Raw genomic sequence first — 22,388 nt, forward strand, 5'->3', positions numbered from 1 at the left:
AACCTCATAACAAATATGACAAATATTTATATTCAAATTGTGTCTAAAAAAAACTTGGATCATATACAACAAATGATGGACATGGTGTGGTACTCTAAAGGTAATGTCTTATAAAATCCAGCCTCCTTTTCATTTATAGTGTGTAAGGAGAGAAAATTATCAACTTACAATCAATGTTATATCAGGTTTTAAGTCAGATAATGAAAGTAGCAAACACTCAAAAGTAGCATATGGTGATTTTTTTTACTTGTATGGCAACATTAGATTATGACTTTTAAAATAAGAAGATTATATAAAGTAGCTATCACAGATAACTTACTGGCTTCCCAAATACAACAAAACAAACAGGCTTGGACAACATAAAATTTTTCTCAGTCTCATCTTCATCAAATGTATCTAGAAAAGGATGCTGCTCTTCTTTCATCTTGTTAACAGTCATGATACAGAGTGCTACGAGAGTTGGATTGTTAAAGTTAGTTGGGACAAACAAGCAGATTGAGATAACTAGACTAGCTTATGAATTTATGTAGTCTAGAAAATAATCCATGCCACCAGAGACAGATTTACCAAAAATCTCAAGTGAGTTAAAGTCATCTATAACCATTTTAATAGGCTCTTAGTTTCAGACCGGAAAAAAAAAGTATACATAAGACATTAAAACAAATTCTCTAAAGAACTCAATTAGGGAAAATGCAAATATAAAAAGCATATGTATAAAAATATATAATAAAATGTATAAAAATGCATATGTATAAAATGTATAAAATATAAAAATAATATGTATTTATTAGCATGGGCTGGAGCAATAGCACAGTGGTAGGGTGGTTGCCTTGCACGCGGCCCAGCCAGGTTCGATTTCTCCGCCCCTCTTGGAGAGCCGGGCAAGCTACCGAGAGTATCTCGCCCGCAAGGCAGAGCCTGGCAAGCTACCCGTGGAGTATTCAATATGCCAAAAACAGTAACAACAAGTCTCACAATGGAGACATTACTGGTGCCCACTAGAGAAACTCGATGAGCAACGGGATCACAGTGATAGTGATTTATTAGCATATATATCACTATATTTCTAGGTTCCCCCACATTGAGATTTGCTGCTACAGTACTGTTAAGGAAAGATTGCTGAACAGTCCCTTTGTGGGTTCTCAGTGAATTCTAGCTGGCATTTTGGGTCACAACCGGCGATGCCCAGGGGTCACTCTTGGTTCTGCACTCAGAAATTCTCCTGATGGTTCTCATAGGACCATAGGGGATGCCTGGGATTGAACCCGAGCCAGCCACGTGCAGAGCAAACGCCCTAACCTCTATATTATCGCTCCAGCCCCAAATTCTAAGTTTTTTAATACACCAAAATCCATTGTCAAGGGCCCCATCCTGCTTCAAAGACATACTTTAAAAATGCTGCTAAAATTTATCAAACCTGGAATTAAACAATCTCAAATATTACATTATGCTGCGTATTTGTGCTATAAATTCAATAGATTCTGCCCCATCCCCGCACATTTTCAGCTATTGAGAAGCCATCCAGCAGTGGGTTCTGAGATTTATAAGGGTCCCTTCTCCTGGAAATCCTACCGCTCCCGTCAAAACTAGATTAGCTGCCACTCCAGTTGTTTTACAGTCTCACAAAAGGTGCTTAGTAAATACTTATGGATTAAAGATTAGTCTTTGAGAGGGGAAGTGGTTTTAAAACACAGAATTTACCCAGGGATCCCAGAATTTAGTTTTGCAATAAAAGTAACTGGTCTGGGGTCCTAGCAGGAGTGGGGTTCTATCCAATCTCTAGCCAAAGGCCTTAGGGCAGTGGGCGAGACCCCTACTTACCTGACAGCTTCTACCCCAGTGGACTCCGCAGAGCCTGCAGCAGCTTCCCGGACTTTGGGAATCTGTTGGGCGGTTGCCTAGGGAACCCCGACGCTACAGCTCAGAGCCTTTTGGGGGCGGAGCCTTGAGAATTGCAACCGTGACTGATTTTCTCTTAAATACTTTTGTGAGTACCTATTTCAATTTTGAATAAAATCATTTCCCCAGATATATGATAGAGAGGAAAATCCATTGACATTAAGATTACTGATATAAAGGGCTGTGTTGCCATTTTTGTGTATGTGTGTACTCCAGTTGTTTTGCAAGAGTCTCAGTAAATTTAGAATTGAGCTTCTATATGATACAGCATTCCACTTTTTGGTATCTACCCCCAGGATAGTGGGTATCTATCCCCGGATAGAAAGACATTTATTCAAAAGGACATGTGCACACCATTATTCATTATTCATTGATACACTTGATAAGATACAGCGAGTACAATGGCTAAAATACAGAATCAACCTAAGTATCCAATGACAAATGACTGGTTTGTGAAGTTGTGGTAAATATACACAATGGAATACTATGCAGCCGCTAGGAACGATGAAATTTGCTGCAACCTGGTTGGAACCAGAAGATAGCATGTTGAGTGAAGTAAGCCAGGAGAAGAAGGACAAACACAGGATGATCTCACTTTATCTGTATTATATAGAATAACTAGATTGGGAAATGTAATGTAGGAAAGAGAGGCTACTTAGATCACCCTTACTCCAGAGTTTAGGGAGGAGAAGGTCAGAGAAGAAAAGAAGGAGAGAAATCAAGGAGGGAGGGGGGTGGAAAAGATGGGAAAGGGGGGATAAAGGTTGTACTTTTGTTATACTGGTGAGATAGGTGAGTGGTGAAACATCTATTCAAAGCACAGACTCAACAACATTGAGAACATGAGATCTAAGCTGCAACCACCAAACTTTGTAATGTGCTTGCTAAGGTGGCAGGCATGGGTAGGGGTCTTAAGTGGTTGCAGAGGGTGGAAGACGGGTACACTGGTGGAGGGAAGTTGGCATTGGTGGTAATGGTATTGAAATATTGTATTCCTAAAACTCAACTATCAAAAACTTCGTAAATCCCAGTTCTTTAATTAAATAAAAAAATTAAGAGGGGAAACATTAAATATATAAGGTGACGATAAGAAAGGGAACATTAAATATATAAGGTGACAATAAAGGAACATTGAAGAAACAATGATTTAGCCCTGAACTGCCCAACTCGAAAGTTAGAGGTTTACAACAATGTACATATGTAATATTTGATAGAATTTACAAATGTTGTAATTCAGACACAAATATTTGGCACAGTACAGACTTTCCAGCTGAGGTGATTTAAAATCATTCCTCGGATGACACACTGTCTGAATGATACGGAGTTTGTCGGTGCTCACCGTAGTCACGCAGGGAGAAAAGTACCTGCACTCGGAGTAGGCTCATCAGAGTAAGTTTCCCGGATAACGGAGAGAGTAAGCAGTGTGTGTGCGGGGGGATACCCTCACATTTGGAAATGGACCTAATTGCTACTAGGGGAGAACCGCTCCAAGGCGAGTAACTGAGTTCGACCAAATAACCCCTATTGAATAAATCCAGCAATTTTTCTCCGCCCACTTTTTCTCTGCCCTCATCAATGATGGCCATCCTTGCTTCCTTTCTGGGCAGTACGCAGGCTTTGGGCGCCTCTACACCACCTCTCTATGGTACATCCTCCAGCTCCGCCTTCGCCTGGCCCGGGGCGGGGTTTGCCTGGAGGCGGGGCGAAGGAATCCGGAAACCACCGGGCTGTGTGGGTCATCTGTGTGCTTAGTGCCCGGGCCGGCGGCGTTGATCCTGGGCGCATCTCTTGTCCAGGAGCTGAGGTGACATCTCTGCCAGCCTTTTGGGGCGGCTGCCACAATCTGGGCTGCGGCCTGGTGCCCTGTCTCCGGGTACCCTATTTGCTCTGGCCATGCCCTCGGCCGCCGCCCCCCTCATCAGCTCGGTCCAGAAGTTGGTTCTGTACGAGACCAGAGCTGTGAGTATCGGCCCTGAGGGCGCGGGAGGAAAGGAGGTGGCCAAGGGGGTGGGGGCCTTCGGGTTCGACCACCATGCCCTGCCCTGCACCCCCGTCCTCCAGTCCTGGCCAGACACTGCTTTGTTTGTGTGTCTAAGGTTGAGGGTGTCTGCGTTTTCGGCACCCAGGGCACTGCTGATTTTGCTCTGGGTACTTCGTTTTAACGAGCCGCAGTTGGGGTACACTCTGGGAACAGGTGTTGGCATTTCAGAAACTATTCATGAGTTACTGGATTGTGTTCACTCTTTATATTCGGGTTCTGCAGTTTCGGCTACTGAACAGGCAGGAAGTATGCAGTGTTGGGTGGGGGTTGCGGGGCCGGGGGATAGATCCATGATTTGGCAACGTTTCTGTTTTCCAGTTCATGCCATCCCTTGTCTGATGTTACACGCACGTGTACTGCTTAACTATATTCAATACATTTTTTAAAAATGCGAATGGCCGTGGCACATAGTTATCAGTAGAATAAGCAGATCAGTTCCCTCGCGCCCTCCCCCCCCCCCCGCCTCCGGTGTTAACTATTTCCCTAAAATTTAGAGAATTACTTTTACAGAATTACAAACTTTGTCTTTAGTGTGGCTGGCAAATAAAACATAGCTTTCTAAACTTTTATTTTGGCAGTGTATATTAGGGTCTGCACGGAAGATGATACTTCTTGATTGCATACCCTAGAAACCCTTCCTGATGCAGTTTTTCTTACAAAGCATGTCTGGTGGAAGCCGGTTATCCCTATTAGTTAGAGGAGAGGTACTTAACAATCTCTTAGTTGTAATGTTTCCAACAACCATGTGTCACTCAGCCTCTCCCTAGTGTAGAAACATTGTCCGTTGAGTTTTTGCTGATAATTTGATTAGATCCAAACAAGAACATGAAATTATCTAATAACTGTATTTGCAGATACCTACAGTTTTTTTTTTTCTGATGGGAGTCTTTGAAAAAGTCTTTGAAAAAAAAACATTGAAAAAAAACTTCTGCATCGTATATAACATGTGGTAAAGGTCCCTACATAACATAAACATAAATGTGATTATTAGATGACATAAACATAAATACTATGCTCACATTCAAATTTCAGCCCACTTATAAACTGAGCATTCACTGGCTATTCTTCCTAGAACCCAATTCATATAGGGTTCAGAGACAGTTCTTCTGTTCTAAGGAGAGTAAACTCTGAATCTCTTAGGTTAATATTCAAAATGATAATTTGTCCTCAACTTGTCTGTCTAATCTTTCATCTAGTTTAAGATCAATTCAGCAAACATGAAGGATAAACTATAAACCTTATTCTGTAGTATAATTGTGTTGTTTTCAGTTCACTGTACTTGTCTGTTGTTCTTTCTCTTTGTAATAGCCACCTTGCTCCTTATTTCAAAAGCCTTCTTGGTCTTCTTGGTCTTGGTCTTGGTCTTCAGCACAGATTTGGCAGTGTCTTGCAATAGTGGACTCTTAAAAGATGCTGCTTGAGAACAGACATGTGTGATCAAGACCTCTGTTGTAATTGCTTTTATTCATCTGAGCTCTAGATACTTAAATTATGAATTGCAACATGGGGTTATGTAACCTAAAAACATTTTAATAATAAATTTCTTTTATAAATAGAAATATTAAAATTTGTTAATGAATTTAATTATATTTTATTAATAGCAGGTAGGGCGTTTGCCTGGCATGCGGCCGACCTGGGTTCGATTCCTCCATCCCTCTCTGAGAGCCAGGCAAGCTAATGAGAGTATCCCGCCTGCATGGCAGAGCCTGGCAAGCTATCTGTGGTGTGTTCGATATGCCTAAAAGAGTAACAAGTCTCACAATGGAGATTTTACTTGTACCTGCTTGAGCAAATTGATGAACAATGGGACGACAGTGCTATAGTGCAGTGCTATATTTTATTAATAGTAAATGTTTGATTTATCTACTGATATTGATACTTTTTTTACCTGGGGTTGCATAAAAATTACCCCAGTCAAAGGATTCAGAGTGGAAAAACATACTTATTTATTTTTACTTTTTCATTGCAATCCTGTGATTTATAATACTATTAATATTGATTACAACACCACACCGATCACTAGTGTACCCTTCTGTTCCCCTCAACGATCCCTACACCCCCTACACCCTTTTCCTGCAACTCAGCTATGTGGATCACTTCACCTATTTTGTTGCCTTTGGACCTTCATTGCTACCTCACTGTATATCTTTAAGTCCTACCTATGAGACAGATCATTCTGTACCTGTCTATTTCCTTCTGGCGGACATTCAGAGTGAAAAGAGTTTAAGAAGCTCTGGTCTGAATTTTTGGAAACTTAACTCTTGCCAGAATAGAGATAAAAGGTGAGTTTTTTTTTTTTTTTTCAGAAGGATGCTAGAAGAGCAGTTGCAGAGAACTTTCCTTGGAGGAAGGGAGCTCCTCAGCTACAGAAAAGCATGAGCAAGAGAGTTTGAGAACCCTCTCAGCATGCTACCGAGAACTTAGCGTAGGTGTAAGGTGATGGACTCTGATGAACTCAGCTGTGATCCGGAATATGTCCCTGGGTAGAGAAATCACTGTGGTCAAGAAGTAATGATTTGTCTGTAGAATCATTTCTGTGTTTCAGGAAAAGTTTGGTCTAGGGCACTCTCCCTGAACATTATCTGCTGCATCTAATACCAGAACTTCAAAATATCATTAATAAAATTGTTTTTTAAAGTTAAAGATTTAAGCAAAAATACTTTTTATGAGAAATAAGCTCAATGTTTAGGGGACATAACTAACCTAGAAGAAAGCATAACATAGCTAGCAACTAAGTAGATCCTAAACTTAAGAAACTAAACTCTAGCAGCTAATATTATTAAAACAAGGAAAGCCTAAACTCTAACATAAAAACTCCAGCTATAAGACTAATAACTAATATGTATGGAACACTTTTTTTGTCTGAAACTGGTCATAGGACTATGTATATATTATTATTTAATCCTTAAGAAAATTTTAATAGGTAAATGTTGTTACCACTACCTTCACTACTATTATTATTATTCAATGAGGAAGAAAACGAGGTAAAGAGAACTGTACTAAAATGCTACTGAAAGTGTGATCTGGGTGGTGGAACCTGACACAGTTTGTAACTTGTCTGTGACAAAGTACCTGTCAAAACTGATTGGACATGATGAGAGATTTTTATAGAAGTTTTGCAGGATAATTATATTTCTGATAAGTCAGATAATCTAGAACATTAGATTAGTATGTCCTTGCCTTTTGGCTTTTAGTATTTCTTTTATGGAAATTTAAGCCATATACTATTACCTCCCTCCAAAATGCACAATGTGCTGTCCTTGATTATCAAAAAATTAATTCAACTCCAACCCACCTTTTATTTTATAAGATATTTAAAATAAAATATATTTGGTACTTTCTTTGGATGTGTTGAGAAAGAGTTTTATTGGCAACAAGCTAGCTGGTTGGAAGATTTGGAAGATGGTAGACTCATGTCCACCATGCTTTGTTAACAAAAGGTCCTTAGTATAAATACATTGTCTACAATTTTTACTGATTGTCTGAATTTTACTTTGTATGAATTTTTACTGATAATAAAGTTTATCTTTAAGTTTACTTTGTTAATAAGATTTACCTTAAGGCTTACTTTGTTAATAAGTCAACCTTATTTTTTTAAATTTAAGATGCACATACATACATACATTTTTTTAAAATTTTATTTTATTGAATCACCGTGACAAAAGTTACAGAGCTTTCAGGTTTAAGTCTCAGTCATATAATGATCAAACCCCCATCCCTTCACCAGTGCATCTATTCCCTCACCAAGAACCCCAATATACCCCCCTCCCACCCCCCACTCCCCGCACCCGAGTGGGCAATGTTCTTCACTTTATTCTCTCTATACTTTGGATACATTCAATATTTCAACAGAGAACTGACTATTATTATTTGGAATCTTCCCCCAACAGTCAAACCTAATGAAAAGGCATCATTTGATAGTTTGTTTTCCATTGATGAGAATGAAGATTATAGGAGCTCTCTCAGCTGCGCAGTTTTGGATTTCTGTTGTTTTAGCTCAGTTTACAGTCTAGATGCATTTCTATAAGTCTCTGGGTGCCAAAATGGGTTAGTAGACCTCCTGGATCATAGTCTCTAAGGAGCAGAGGGGCTGTGTCGTGCACGGCTGCTCCGGATTTCATCTGGGCCGAGGGCGTAACTGCAATATTCTCTCCCACACTATATCCTTTGGTTCACTGTTTGAATCCCTTAGCCAGTGACTTCTATACTAATCTTTCTCATTCCTCACCTACACAAACCGAGGCTGCATTCCTCATAATGTAGTTCTTGTTTTATTCTATTTTGTGAAATGGGATGGAAAGATGGAATAAGCTTCTTTACATGCTTTTAATCAAGATCAAGATAATATTAAATATATACATGTATATAAGCATATAGAGATGAAGTCTTGTCATTTGCAACTACATGGATATGTTAAAGAGTATTATCATTAAGTGAAATATGCTAGGCATAGAAAGAAATGACCATATGATTTCACTCTTCTGTATAGAAATATAAACTGTTTATAGGGAGAAGTTAGTAGACAAAAGTAAACCAAATTTAAAAAACTTTTGGAGGGGCTGGAGAGATAGCACAGCGGGTAGGGCGTTTGCCTTGCACGCGGCCGACCCGGGTTCAAATCCCAGCATCCCATATGGTCCCCTGAGCACGGCCAGGGGTAATTCCTGAGTGCAGAGCCAGGAGTAACCCCTGTGCATGGCCAGGTGTGACCCAAAAAGCAAAAAAAAAAAAAAAAAACTTTTGGATTATAAGATCAATTAATAAAGGTTATCAAAGGGAAGGAGGAAGGTTTAGGTAGGAAGTAGATAGATAGGAAGGGCGACACATAAGTCAGAACAGGACATGATAATGCATTATGTACATGAAACCTCTACTTTAAAAATAATTTTTAAAGGAAAGTGGTTAAACTAAAATACATAGCTTGAATGGTGATGGTTTAGTATGAAGATGAGTGTCTTTCTAACATACAATCGTGAACTCCAAATGGAAAACAGTAGGTAATTCATTTAACAGGAAATTCAGTATCTACTAATATCATCTTAAAAAAAATAATGACAGGCTAATTAATCACTCACTTTTTATCTGAAGAAAATCAGATTTCTTGAAAGAGAAGTAAATTTAGGTTGTCTGACAGCTTCAATTAGTGTTAAACTTCACTTGAACTTTTACATCAAAGGTATTATTTTAAAAAATCACCTGGAAGTTACTTCCCACAATCTAACAGTATTGCAAGTCTGCCTCCTCACTTGCTCATTCTGGCTGTTCTATCAGGGCAGCCGCAGAAAGAACAACGGGCCTCTAATAATCAAAGGAATTTATTTTTTCTTTGTATATAGTTTATTATTTTTGTTTGTCTTTTTAAAACATTTTTTAATTGAATCACCATGAGATACAGTTACAAAGCTTTTATGTTTGAGTTTCAGTCATACAATGATTAAACACCCATCCCTCCACCAGTGCACATTTTCCACCACCAATGTCCCCAGTATACCCCCTTCCCAACCCTCCCCCTGCCTCTATGGTAGACAATTTCCCCTATACTCTCTCTCTAATTTTGGATGTTATGCTTTGCAATATAGATATTGAGAGGCTATCATGTTTGGTCCTTTTTTCTACTTTCAGCACACATCTCCCATTCCAAATGATTTCTCCAACCATTATTGAATTAGTAATCCCATCTCTATTCCAGCTGCTTCTCCCCCAGTTTATGAGACAGGCTTCCAACTATGGAGCAGTATTTCTGGCCCTTGTGTCTACTGTCCTTAGGTGTCAATCTCATTTTATATTCCACAAATGAGTGCAGTCCTTCTATGTCTGTCCCTCTTTCTGACTTATTTCATTTAGCATGATACTCTCCATGACCATCCATGGTCATGACTTGGATGAAGTCATGCCTTCATCTTTCCTAACAGCTGCATAATATTCCATTGTGTAGATGTACCAAAGTTTCTTTAGCATTCGGGTTGTTTCCAGATTCTGGCTATTGTGAACAGTGCTGCAATGAGCATACAGGTTCAGATGTCATTTCTACAGCGCTTTTCTGCACCCTCGGGATATATTCCCAGAAGTGATATTGTAGGGTCATCTGGAAGCTCAATTTCTAGTGTTTGAAGGAATGCCCATACTGTTTTCCCACCAACAGTGAAGGAACGTCCCTTTCTGTCCACATTCACACCAACACTGGTTGCTTTTGTTCTTTTGAATGTGTGTCAGTCTCTGTGGTGTGAGATGATAGCTCATTGTTGTTTTGATTTGCGTCTCCTTAATGATTAGTGATGTAGAGCATTTTTTCATGTGCCTTTTGGCCATTTGTATTTCTTTTTTCAGGAAGCTTCTGTTCATTTTTTCTCCCCATTTTTTAATGGGGTTAGAGGTTTTTTTCCTTATATAATTCTACTAGTGTCTAGTATATCCTGGATATTAACCCTTTATCAGATGGATATTGGGTAAATATTCTTTTTATTCTGTGGGCTCTCTCTGTATTTTGGTCACTCTTTCTCTTGAGGTGCAGAAACTTCTTAGTTTAATGCAATCCCGTTTGTTTATGTTTGTTTCCACTTGCTTGGTCAGTGGTGTTTCATCCTTAAAGGTGCTTTTAGCTTCAATTTCATGGAGGGTTCTGCCTGCATTTTCCTCCATGTACTTTACAGATTCAGGTCTTATATTGAAGTCTTTATTCCACTTTGATATGACTTTTTTACCTGGCATTAGACCAAGGTCAGAATTCATTTTTTTGCAGTTCAGTTTTTCCAGCATCACTTGTTGAAGAGGCTTTCCTTGTTCCATTTCACATTTCTTGCTCCTTTATCAAAGATTGAGTGATTATGTATTTGAAAGTCTGTGACAGAATGAAAATGAAACTCTGTTTCATTGGTCTGCAGGTCTGTTTCTAGTCCAATACCATGTTGTTTTAATTACTACTGCTTTGTAGTACAGTTTGACGTTGGGGAAAGTGATGCCACCCTTCTTCTTTTTCCCAAGGATTGCTTTAGCTATTCATGGGGGTTTATTGTTCCATCTGAATTTCAGAAGTGTTTGTCTATTTCTTTGAAAAATGTCATGGGTATTCTGATAAGGACCTCATTAAACCTGTAGTGCTTTAGGGAGTATTGTCATTTTGATAATGTTAATCCTCTCTATCCATGAGCAGGGAATGTGTCTCCATTTCCTAGTGTCCTCTTTTATTTCTTGAAGTAGTATTTTGTAATTTTCCTTGTATAGGTCCTTCACCTCTTTAGTTAATCTGATTCCTAGGTACTTGATTTCCTGAGGTACTATTTTGAATGGGATTGTTTTTTAACAATAAAAAATAGACAGTAATAAAAAGAATATTTACCCAATATCCATCTGATAAGGGGTTTGTATCTTCTCTTTCATTATTTGTATATAGGAAAGCCATGGAATTTTGGGGTATTGATTTATAATCAAAAGGAATTTCTCCAAGTTTAATTTCTGGACTTTGTTAATGGGGAAGATTCAAAACCCTTTATAAACATGTGGGAACTTCGTTGCATTCTAAATCAATTATTTAAAAAAAATTTGATTTGACCTTAATTTTAATTGGTTTAGTATATTATAGAATTTTTGGGATTCAGCTTCACGTCTCTACATGTGTATATTTATTCCACTCCCCCATTAAAGTCTGTGCTATTTCACCACCCACCCCCCTATTCTCATTCCTCTCTATGACCTTCCCTCTTTTAACCACCATAGTTTTCTCCAACTTCAAAGTTAAGTTTTGTTTTTGTTTCTTTGTTTGTTTGTTTTATGTGCTTTTGGGCCACTAACTGGCAGTGTTCAGGGGCTACTCCCAGCTCAGTGCTCAGGGATCGCTGCTGGTAGTCCTGATGTGGTGTGATTATGTGATTATGTGAGTTGATTTGCATATATTGAATCATTCTTGCAACCCTGGGATAAATGTCATTTGATCATAGTGTCTGGTTTTTATGATATGCTCTTTTTTTATTTTCATGTTGAAGGAACTCTTACCATTTCTTGTAGAATATGTCTTATTTTGTAAACTCTGTTAGTTTTTATTTGTTTGAAAAAGTTTTTGTTAGTGTAAATATGTTATTTCATTCTGCTCTAGTCTATAAAGGAGACATTTCTCCTAAGAAATCTGATTAAAGTTTGATAGAGATGTCTTTGTATGTTACTTTTTTTTTTCCTTAGCAGCCTTTTATATACATATTAAATTAAAGTAATTTATATATTATATATAGCAATATATGCAAGTATATAAAGTATAGTAAGTAATTAATATATTATATTAAAGTAATATATAATATATATTTATATATGTTTACTTTCAATAACTTAACATGATAAATTATGGTGCAGATCATTGTGAATGAGTTGATTTGGGTGTTTTTCAGTTTCCTGGTTATCTATGGTTAGTTTTTTCCTTGAATTAGTGAAGTTCACAGCTATTATTTCTTTGAAGTGTGTGCATATGTCCACCTGTGCCCCCTTTGCCCCTGCCCCAACACACAGCATAGCCACAGTGGGAAAATGGGAGGAGACCATCCTAACAGAGGACCTCCATCTCCTAGAGCACAGCCCAATCCCTGTTTGTGCCAAAAGTCTGTATTACAGTTCTGTGCCTCTGCATCTGGACCTGATCTAGATGCTATTCCCCGAAGGAAATGGAAAAAGAACTCAGTTGGTCCCAGCTTTCAATAGTCTTACACACCAAGACTATTTTAAGTTTTTGTCCTAGAGATTGGTTATTCCAGCAGTGCTTTTTGTTTTTACTGGTTTGGGGGCAATACCTAAGAGTTCTCCCTCAGTGGTCGTTGGGGAACCACGTTGTGGCAGGGATCCAACTTGGTCTGCTTCATGCAAAGTTTGTTCTCAGTCTGTTTCATCACCTCTTTGGCTGGAGCACATTTTTATATCTCTGCCTGAAAGGTAGGCTTTATTTTCACTATTTGTCTTCCACCAGATACATTAGTTCTACCAATAATTGATGGTGGTTGCTTCACATCATGCTAGATATTTCTATATCTATTAGGCCCCCTACCTGCTTTGATTCCATGTTATAATTACTCACTTTAGATACATGGATGCATGTGTTCCTCAAGAAAACCAGGCTCAGGACTGATACTTAATTTTTCTGTGATGTATAGTAACTTCTTACACTTTCTTTAGGAGTCTTTCTTGCCAACATCTATTCCACAATTCCACTGAAAATCAAGTTGTATGTTTGTTATTGCTGAGTTTGACGAGTTCTTGGTATATTTTATGTATTAATCTTTTTTGGGTGTATGATATGCAAGTATCTTCCCATTCAGTGTTTTTTTTTTGTTTATTTTCATAAATAGTGCTGTTTAACTTTCAGAAAAAAGTCATGTTGATCATCTTTCATCTCAGTGGGCATTTTAATGTAGCTTTTTTTTTTGCTTCATAATTATTCCCTATAACTCATACTCAAATCCTTCCCTCTCCACCTTTTCAAACGTATCTACAGACTTGTAAACAAATGTTCCCCCATTGTATTGATTTATGTGCACTTGCATATAGATCCTGGTAACTCAGATTAACCACAATTTTTGGAAGCATTATAGCAATCATTTGCAATTTCTGTACTAAGTTTTAAGAAAGCAATCTCCAATTTTTAGGTAGAAAAGTAGACTGAAGGGGGCTGGAGAGATAGTAGAGTGGGTAGGGGGCTTGCCACTGACCCAGGTACGATCCCCAATATTCCATATGGTCCTCTGAGCACTGCCAGGAGTAATTCCCAGGTACAGAGCCAAGAGAAACCCCTGTGCATCACCAGGTATGCCCCCCAAACAAACAAAAAATAAATGAAAAAGAAAGAAAAGAAAGTGACCAAAGGGGTCAGAGAAATAGTACCAAATAGTACCAAATAGTGACCAAAGGGGTCAGAGAATAGCCAAAAACAGTAACAACCAGTCTCACAATGGAGATGTTACTGGTGCCCGCTCGATAAATTGATGAACAATGGGAGGACAGTGCTACAGTGCTACATATAGATATGTGTTTAGGCAATCCTAGCTGATGCATGCCCGATTTGTAGAAATTATAGATTCCAATTTCCATGCTCTTGATTTTCTTCATTATTTTAAGCATTTTATTAATATTGTTAGTCACTCTGACTTCAGACTGCCAGTCCTTGAGATGACTTTTCCGGCTCCTATGTTCCTCATTAGAAGGTTTCATGAATATAGCCTCAGATAAGCACATATTCTCTCAGAACTTTCCCCTGTCAGGTGTTCTTATCAGTCTTATGTTCTTGACACAGTGACAGAACACTAGACTAGTTGCTCCTCACACTTGCAGTGGTCTGGCCATCCTGACACCTCCCTTCATCATCCTGTAGTTTCTTTAGTGAACAGATCCTTATTTTCCCAGCTCCTCTATCTTTTTCTTTCTCTGGCTTGAGCTCTTATTCTGGTGGAGCATCTTTTCAGTTGGTTGATGGGAAAGGGTTTAATGAATCTTACATTCCTATCTCCAGAGTTAAGTCACAAAATTTCATTCCTTATGGAGGTTCTGTTCATAGTGGAGACATTTCATGCCCTGTGTCTTTGTCTGTCATGCATTCCCACTGCCTTCCCTAGGATTCAACTCTCTGAGAATGTTTTAAGGTATTTGGGAGGAATGGAAGTTTCAATCTTCTGTCTTTCCCCAGAAGAACTGAGCTCTTCAATTTGCTGCGTTATTGATTTGTCCCTACCCCATTACTGAGACTGCCTATGGCAAGGCCACTTATAAGCTCCTATTGTCAAACTCCCAGGGCACTTGACTGTCTTTATCTTACTTGACCTCCAGCCCTACTTGATGTGAATGTGAGTGCTCTGACTACTCCCAAATGATCTCTTCCATTTGCTTTGATGACTCTAACCTGTTTTAATGACTCCCTGTCACTGGCCATTTCTCTTCGTCTTCTGAGATAGTTCTTTTTCCATATCCATAAATAATTTTTCTGAATGCCTCTAATTTTTTTGGGGGGGAGCTCAGTTTCTGTCTTCATTCCTTGTAGTTTTAACATAGCCCAATGACTTTAAATGCCATTTATGTGCTGATAACAGCCACATGGTCTCTGCAGGCTTGTAGCTTGATCTCTTTGGGCATGTTGCAAACAGAACTCTGTTACTTCCCTCAGAACTGTTTCTTCTCATCATCGCGACATTAAAACTGGTTCCACCTTTTAGCTAGTTGCTTAACTGTCACTGTCACTGTCATCCCTTTGCTTATCGATTTGCTCAAGCAGGCACCAGTAACGTCTCCATTGTGAGACTTGTTACTGTTTTTGGTATATTGAATACGCCATGGGTAGTTTGCCAGGCTCTGCCTTGCGGGTGAGATACTCTTGGTAGCTTGCCGGGCTTTCCAAGAGAGGCAGAGGAATCGAACCTGGGTTGGCTGCATGCAAGATGAATGCCCTACCCACTTCGCTATCACTCCAGTGCAGCTAGTTGCTCAAATAAAAGTAATTGGACTAGTTACTTTCATTCCTAATCCAAGTTACCCATAAATTGAATCTATAACACATACCTTCAATTCTTCTTTTCCTCTAGGTGCTTAAGCAATTCTTCTCTTCCTGTACATTACTCGTATGAGACATTCACTACATTCACTATGCACAGTAACCAAATTCAGCACATAATTAATTGGATTCTAGTTCTTTAAAAAAGTCAACTATAGTGGATTTGAAGGGTACACATGCAGACAATATGAATATGGGTTGAATATTGATACTATTATATTAGGGGTTTACCTTTGTGTGGGGATAATGTTCGCATTTTGAAAAGAGATAAGAGTTGAGGTTTTAGGGGTGATATGTTAAGGTACTGCAGCTTGTTTTCATAGGGTTCAGAAGAAAGGAAAAAAGCTAATCTCAAGACAGAAGAAAGAAAGCTCATGTAGCAAAATATTAAGTATCAGTAACTCTAGGAAAAGGGTGTACGGATTTTCATTGTACTATTTCATTATTTTTCATTGTTCTATTACTCTTTCCAGAGACTTTAAAAATATATCAGAGTAAAAAATAGTTTAAATCAGTGGAGGAGAATTTCAGGAAAAGATGTTTCAGGCCAAACTTAAATACTGAGATACGTTTTTCAAGCATAATATTAGATGTGACGAAGTATATGAATACATAGAGAATACATATAGCTACAGAATTGGTATGTTTAATGGGAGTCAGCGTACTAATTGGGTCAAGGCTTTCTGGAAGTTACCTTTTAAAAACATTGGGGTGAAAAAAATTAGATGTCCAGCAGAGGGCAGTGCAGGAGAGTGATTCTGTCTGCAGCATGGGGATTGCACTTCTCGTTCCACCTCACTGACTCCACAAGAGGTCGCTAGTCCCTGCCGGAAAGATCTTGTTAAAATTAGACCACAAAAGGGAGGGAGTGTGCCTCCTTGTACTGCTCCCCTGTCAGTCTCCCTTCTCAGACCAACCATCAGTCTGATGGATTTTTAACATCTCTAGTTTTGGCTTCACGGAGTCTTTAAATGGGTGTGTGCCTAGAAAAGTGTAGATCTGCCCTCCTATGGGTGTGCTCCAGGGCCAAGAATGCATCTCCTCAGTAGCATCTCAGTCAGGCGTCCTGTCTGTCTTTCTTTGTGTGAACTGCTAAATAATAATCCTATTGCAGTTGATCTTAAGATTTCCCAGAGAGCTAGTAGCACAGTGGGTAGGGCACTCGCCTTGCACACTGCTTATTTAGTTCAATGCCCGGTACCCAATATGGTCCCCCGAGCCAGACCTGGAGTGATTCCTGAGTATAGAGCCAGGAGTAAGCCCTGAGCACTAACGGGTGTGCCACCCCCCCCCCCCCCCCGCCCCGCTGCCACCTGACACATAACAAACCAGAGATTTTTACCTTCCCTAAAACTGGTGCTATGCCCCTTACTGAGTGGTTGAATTCAAAGGGCTATTTTCCTGTGAGCTTGCTTTAAAAAAAATGATGGGTTTTAAATGTTGTAGGAAGTGAGATGGTAAATTAGCCGGTGGTTGGCTGTGGCTCCTGTGAATCCTGTGAATCAAGGCCAGGGAATCAGAAGCACAGAGGGATGAGAGGTTAGCCCCTGCTCGCTGAGGTGCTTCTAATTTGATCATTTGAAGTAAATGTTCAATTTTGATATAAACACAAGGGCTGAGGTGGGTGGGGGCTGGGTCAGATAGTTATGAGATGCTTGCTTGATGCCGATGGTGATGGTGGGTATTATTTCTGTATGGGCTCAGTACATTGAGCTCTGTTTCGAGATTCTTGAAGGTCAAAGTTAGCATTGTGACAAAACCAGCCTCTCTGAATGGCTTGCTCCAACCCTCACCAGCTAAGGGTCCCTTCTCTGCTGTTGTTGATTCCAGTTCATACGTCCAAATAGTTATCTGTTGTTAAGTTATTAATTTGCATGTTTTTCTCTTCGGAGGAAAATGACTGATTAAAATAGATTTGTTCATGCTCCTATTCTAGTTCTATTCTGGCCCTGCACAAGTGTTTCTCCTTTTTGGCTACTTTTTCCTGTTTTTTTTTTTTTGGGGGGGGTGGGAAGGTGGGGGTGGAGGGGGGTTGAGTTTCTTTCTCCAATCCAGAACCTACTTCCTTTTTCATTTTTTTATTTATTTTTTGCTTTTTGGGTCACACGCGGTGATGTACAGGGGTTCCTTTTGGCTCTGCACTCAGGAATTACTCCTGGCTGTGCTTGGGGGACTGTATTGGACCTTGGGGATCGAACCTGGGTTGGCCACATGCAAGGTAAATGCCCACTCCAGATTCCAGAACATACTTCTTAATATCTTAAACAAATAGGAGAAAAGAGGGGTACCATTCATTGATGAAATCTTTGTGTGGAACACTATTCACTGTGTTAAGTGATTTATAATCACTTTTTCCTCTTAATCTAGTTCTCTAATAAACACATCAAATGCACCAAAAAAAAACACACCTCTTCTTTCTCCTTTCAGATCTCTGTATTTGTGTATTTACCATTTCCTTTCCTGAAAATTCTTTTTCTTCAAGCCCTGAAAATGTTTTCTGGTTTTGCTCGCTGTCTCTTCTCTCCTCTCCTCCCCTCTCCTTTCCTCCCCTCCCCCCTCCCCTCTCTTCCCCTCTCTGCCCATCCCTTCCCATCCTTTCCCTCCCCTCCCCTCCCCTCCCCTCCCCTCCCCTCCCCTCCCCTCCCCTCCCCTCCCCTCCCCTCCCCTCCCCTCTCCTCTCCTCTCCTCTCCTCTCCTCTCCTCTCCTCTCCTCTCCTCTCCTCTCCTCTCCTCTCCTCTCCTCTCCTCTCCTCTCCTCTCCTCCCCTCTCCTCTCCTCCCCTCCCCTCCCCTCCCTACCCCTCCCCTCCTTCCTCTCCTCTTCCATTCACCTCAACCTCCTACTCTTGGGCTGGTTCCCTTCCTTTCCTCTCAGCAGTGGGGCAGGTATCAGGAAGGCAATTAGCTGAGACCTGGCTCATACTCGTATCTATGACTTTCTCCCTCCTCTGTCTGTGCTCTTTTTTCTTTTTTTAAAAATTTTATTGAATCACTGTGAGATAGTTACAAGCTTTTATGTTTGGGTTACAATCACACAATGATCAAACACCCATCCCTCCACCAATGCACATTCCCCACCACCAATATCCCTGATATACCCCCCCTTTCCCACCCTCTTCCTGCCTCTATGGCAGACAATATTCCCTATACTCTCTCTTCTCTTTTGGGCATTATAGCTTGCAACACAGACACTGAGAGGTCATCATGTTTGGTCCATTATCTACTTTCAGCACACATCTCCCATCCCGACTGATTCCTCCAGCCATCATTTTCTTAGTGATCCCTTCTCTATTCCATCTGCCTTCTCCCCTCCGCTCATGCAGCAGGCTTCCAGCTATGGGGCAATCCTCCTGACCCTTGTATCTACTGTCCTTGTATGTAAGCCTCATGTGATGTTATTCTATACTCCAAAATCTGGAAACAACCCAAGTGCCCTAGAACAGATGACTGGTTAAAGAAACTTTGGTACATCTACACAATGGAATACTATGTAGCTGTTAGGAAAGATGAAGTCATGAAATTTGCTTATAACTGGATAGACATGGAGAGTATCATGCTAAGTGAAATGTGTCTGTGCTCTTTGAGCTGCCCCCAGTGCATCAAGTTAGTTTGTGGTTTATTCATTTATTTATCTTTTTCGGTTTTGGAACCATACCCAGATGTGCTTCAGGCTTATTCCTAGCTCTGTGCTTAGAGATCATTCCAGGTAGTGCTCCAGGGGACCATGTGTCATACTGGGAATAGAACCAGGATTGGCTACATGCAAGCCTAGTGCTTTAACCCCGGTAGTATCTCTTCAGTTCAGTCTATGAACTTTTAATATTACTCCTTTATTTCCACATTGTAACAGTGTCATGTAGAGTATACCTCCAGGTTTTTCAGTTAGTCTTCGTCTGAAGACAAGGCTTTTATTTCTTAATAGAGATTTTGTTATTTATAATCTGGAATTTTAGATCAGACCTTTATAGGCATATATATTTAATAATAAAGCATTCATTCATTTTTGCAGACTTAGCATTAAGACAGCATAACTGGGTAACCATATTCTGATGTAAGAAAAAAACCTTACTTTAAAAATGTTGCACCCATTCAAAGACTTAATTCAAGTTCTCACTCTATGACACTTTCTGCATCTACACTAATTCACATTAATCTTTTCTGGGTGGAATTCCTGCTGTGGTCAACATACTTCAATTTGACCTTCAATCTTGAGAACCTCATTACTTAATTGTGTTTCTGTGTCTTATCTAACCAATGAGACAGTGAGATGCCAACTGACTGCGGCAATGTCTTTTAATTTTCAGAATGTTTAAAAATGCCACTTTAAAAAGAACAATTTTGAATTAATTTGTCTTTATTTTTGCTACTAGAGCTTTATTTTCTTAAACATAGTTGTAAATATTTATTTTGGTTTCCTTAAAAGGATTTTAATTTAAATATAAGATTTTTCTTTTTCTACACTTTAATTATTCATTTTATCCTCTGTGTTCATTGAAGAAGACTAATGTGTTTAAGTATAATGCTCCAAGGAAGTGTTTCAGGAAAGACGGAACATTAATTATTTCCTATAGCTTATCTATAAAAAGCTTTTGAGAAAGTACACTCATCTTAATCTTTCATAGGACTTTGCAGTAGATTTTAATAATAAAGCATCTATTCATTTTAGTCATTTTTAGTCTTCTCTAGACATTTTATAAAGATACATTTGATAAAATATCAATATTTTAATAGCTATAATTGTCTAAGTATTTCTAATTATATGTTGAGTTTTCTGATTCTTAACAGAGCTGCTTCTTCCTGGAAAAGTTTAAACATCAGTCTCCAATCTCTGTACAGCATAATTAAATTCACCCGACCTGGTTTCTGGGTACATTTCAGATGTCAGACTGATGTTTATCATAACACCATGAACACTATTCAATTTTAAAACTGACCTTTGGAAATCAGTCTTTTTAAAAAATCTGCCAGATCTACTGAACAGAAATACAATTTTTAAAAGTAACCTTAATGAATATATTTAATCTCAAAACTGAAAGTAGTTCTAAAATGTTTTTAGAAACTGATGTCATACCTTTTTCTTTTAAGAGATACTTTCTAGTTGGGAGCAATCATGCAGAAACAAAATACCGTGTTTTGAAAATTGATCGAACCGAACCAAAAGATTTGGTCATCATTGATGATAGGGTAAGTATCTTGTAAGCCCAACTACTGCTGTTTAAAGACAGGGCTATCCCTATTGGTGTCTAATGATAGAGAACTTTTAACCATAATTGAAAAAGTGCAGTTAGTTTTCTTGCTTGACTGCCATTTGAATTTTTAATCTGGTTTCTAGAAATTACCAATGTCAGGAATTATGCCACAAGTATACTTAGTCCCTCCTTTTGATTTGTCTTATAAAACAAGCTCTTTGGGTAAGATAACATATTTTCAATGCTTTAAAGGATTAACTTTTAAAGCATTGATTATAACTTTTAATAGTGCACCTACTAGAGGGTGTTTTTTTTTAATTACTATGCTTTTAACCTATGCTACTTGAAGTCATAAAGGACTTTTATACTGCTGAGCTTTTATTATGTTCCTACAAGTCATCTCTAGGTGATCTTCTAATGACTAGAGAAATAACCACCCAGATGTTATAGTATGCAAAGTAAATAATACAGAGAACTTACTTAGTTCAGGTGGCTGGTAGGATAGTACTTGCCTTGCACACAGTTGACCAGGGTTCAATCCCAGTACTGTTCAAATGTTCCCCCTGCACTAAGTGATCCCTGAGCATAGAGCCAGAAGTTAACCCTGAGAACCACTGGGTGTGGCCTGGACCACAAAAATAGAAAAAAAAAAAGAGTAAAATTGAATATGATATCGTGGTGTTGAACGTTAACTCTTTGAACACAAACCTCTTCAGTACAAACTTACTCTTTTTAAAAATTTATTTAGTGAAATCACAAAGTTCTTTATGATTGGGTTTCAGACAGGCAATGTTTCAATACCAGTCTCTCCACCAATGCAGCCCCTCCCCCATTTGCCTCTCACCTACCAGTCTGCCACTACAATAGGTGTTTTTTTCTTTTTAAATTAAGTTTTTGCATTGTAATGTACAAGTTTGCTCTTTGTATTGAGCTTTCTGTTTGAATATTTATAAATCCATGTAGATTTGCGATTTACAAAATATATTTGTAGATAATGTTCAGAACTCATCTCCTCTAAGGTATTTGAAAAACTCTGTTCTATGTTTTAAATTTTTTAGGTTAATTATATATTGTGAATTTCACATTTCTGAGGTCATCATCTACTTGTTTCCCCACCCAGAGGCAGTATCGGTGTTTTTATTAGTATAATGTGATGATTTTTTACTGTATTTGGGGCAGTAATGGGCTTACCAGGGATCACTTCGAGAGTCAAAATTTCTTAAGAAAAACTTTCTTAAGAAAGTTTTAAAGAGTTAAAAGATTTCTTGAAATTGTTCAGTATATCCCTTAAGTCTCTCAGTCATTGTCTGGTTCAGAGGATAAAATTTTAACATTTCATATTTTAGTAAAGGTTTTTTTTTAAGTGTTAGACTTTTTGGGCATAAAAATGATAACTTAGACTACTTCTTAATTTTATATATGAAACGGCTTATGATTTTATAGGCAACTTTAGTGGTAAGTTTAAAAATAACCCGAAGTAGGAGTGCAGCCTTACAGACTACATTTGCTTATTTTCAGCATGTGTATACTCAACAAGAAGTGAGAGAGCTTCTCGGCCGCTTGGATCTAGGAAATAGAACGAAGACGGGGCAGAAAGGCTCCTCTGGTTTATTTCGAGCTGTTACTGCTTGTGGTATTGTAGGTAAGAAAAATGCCTCCGTATTTTGGCTTCTTCCCCCTGCCCATGGGCTACTTAAAGGGAGTTTGCAAAGCTATTAGCTTTATCTTTATGGCCCATCCGCCTGTGG

At 38.9% G+C, this 22,388-nt stretch overlaps 2 protein-coding genes across 2 annotated transcripts in view; one reads left to right on the plus strand and one right to left on the minus strand.

The window, feature by feature from the left end:
• AK9 (adenylate kinase 9) overlaps positions 1–1,869 on the minus strand; it is a 145,311-nt gene extending 143,442 nt beyond the window's left edge. The window contains exons 1-2 of the mRNA XM_055136724.1: positions 1,822–1,869; positions 320–450 (exon numbers count right to left, since the gene is read on the minus strand). Of these exons, the coding sequence (XP_054992699.1) occupies positions 320–439 (120 nt within the window). The 5' untranslated portion in view covers positions 440–450; positions 1,822–1,869. The remainder of the gene's footprint in view (positions 1–319; positions 451–1,821) is intronic.
• Positions 1,870–3,605: 1,736 nt separating this feature from the next.
• FIG4 (FIG4 phosphoinositide 5-phosphatase) overlaps positions 3,606–22,388 on the plus strand; it is a 131,967-nt gene continuing 113,184 nt past the window's right edge. Inside the window, exons 1-3 of the mRNA XM_004605717.2 lie at positions 3,606–3,858; positions 20,537–20,635; positions 22,159–22,282. Of these exons, the coding sequence (XP_004605774.1) occupies positions 3,793–3,858; positions 20,537–20,635; positions 22,159–22,282 (289 nt within the window). The 5' untranslated portion in view covers positions 3,606–3,792. The remainder of the gene's footprint in view (positions 3,859–20,536; positions 20,636–22,158; positions 22,283–22,388) is intronic.

Source organism: Sorex araneus, chromosome 4, assembly GCF_027595985.1.
Source record: "Sorex araneus isolate mSorAra2 chromosome 4, mSorAra2.pri, whole genome shotgun sequence".
Lineage (NCBI taxonomy): Eukaryota > Metazoa > Chordata > Mammalia > Eulipotyphla > Soricidae > Sorex > Sorex araneus.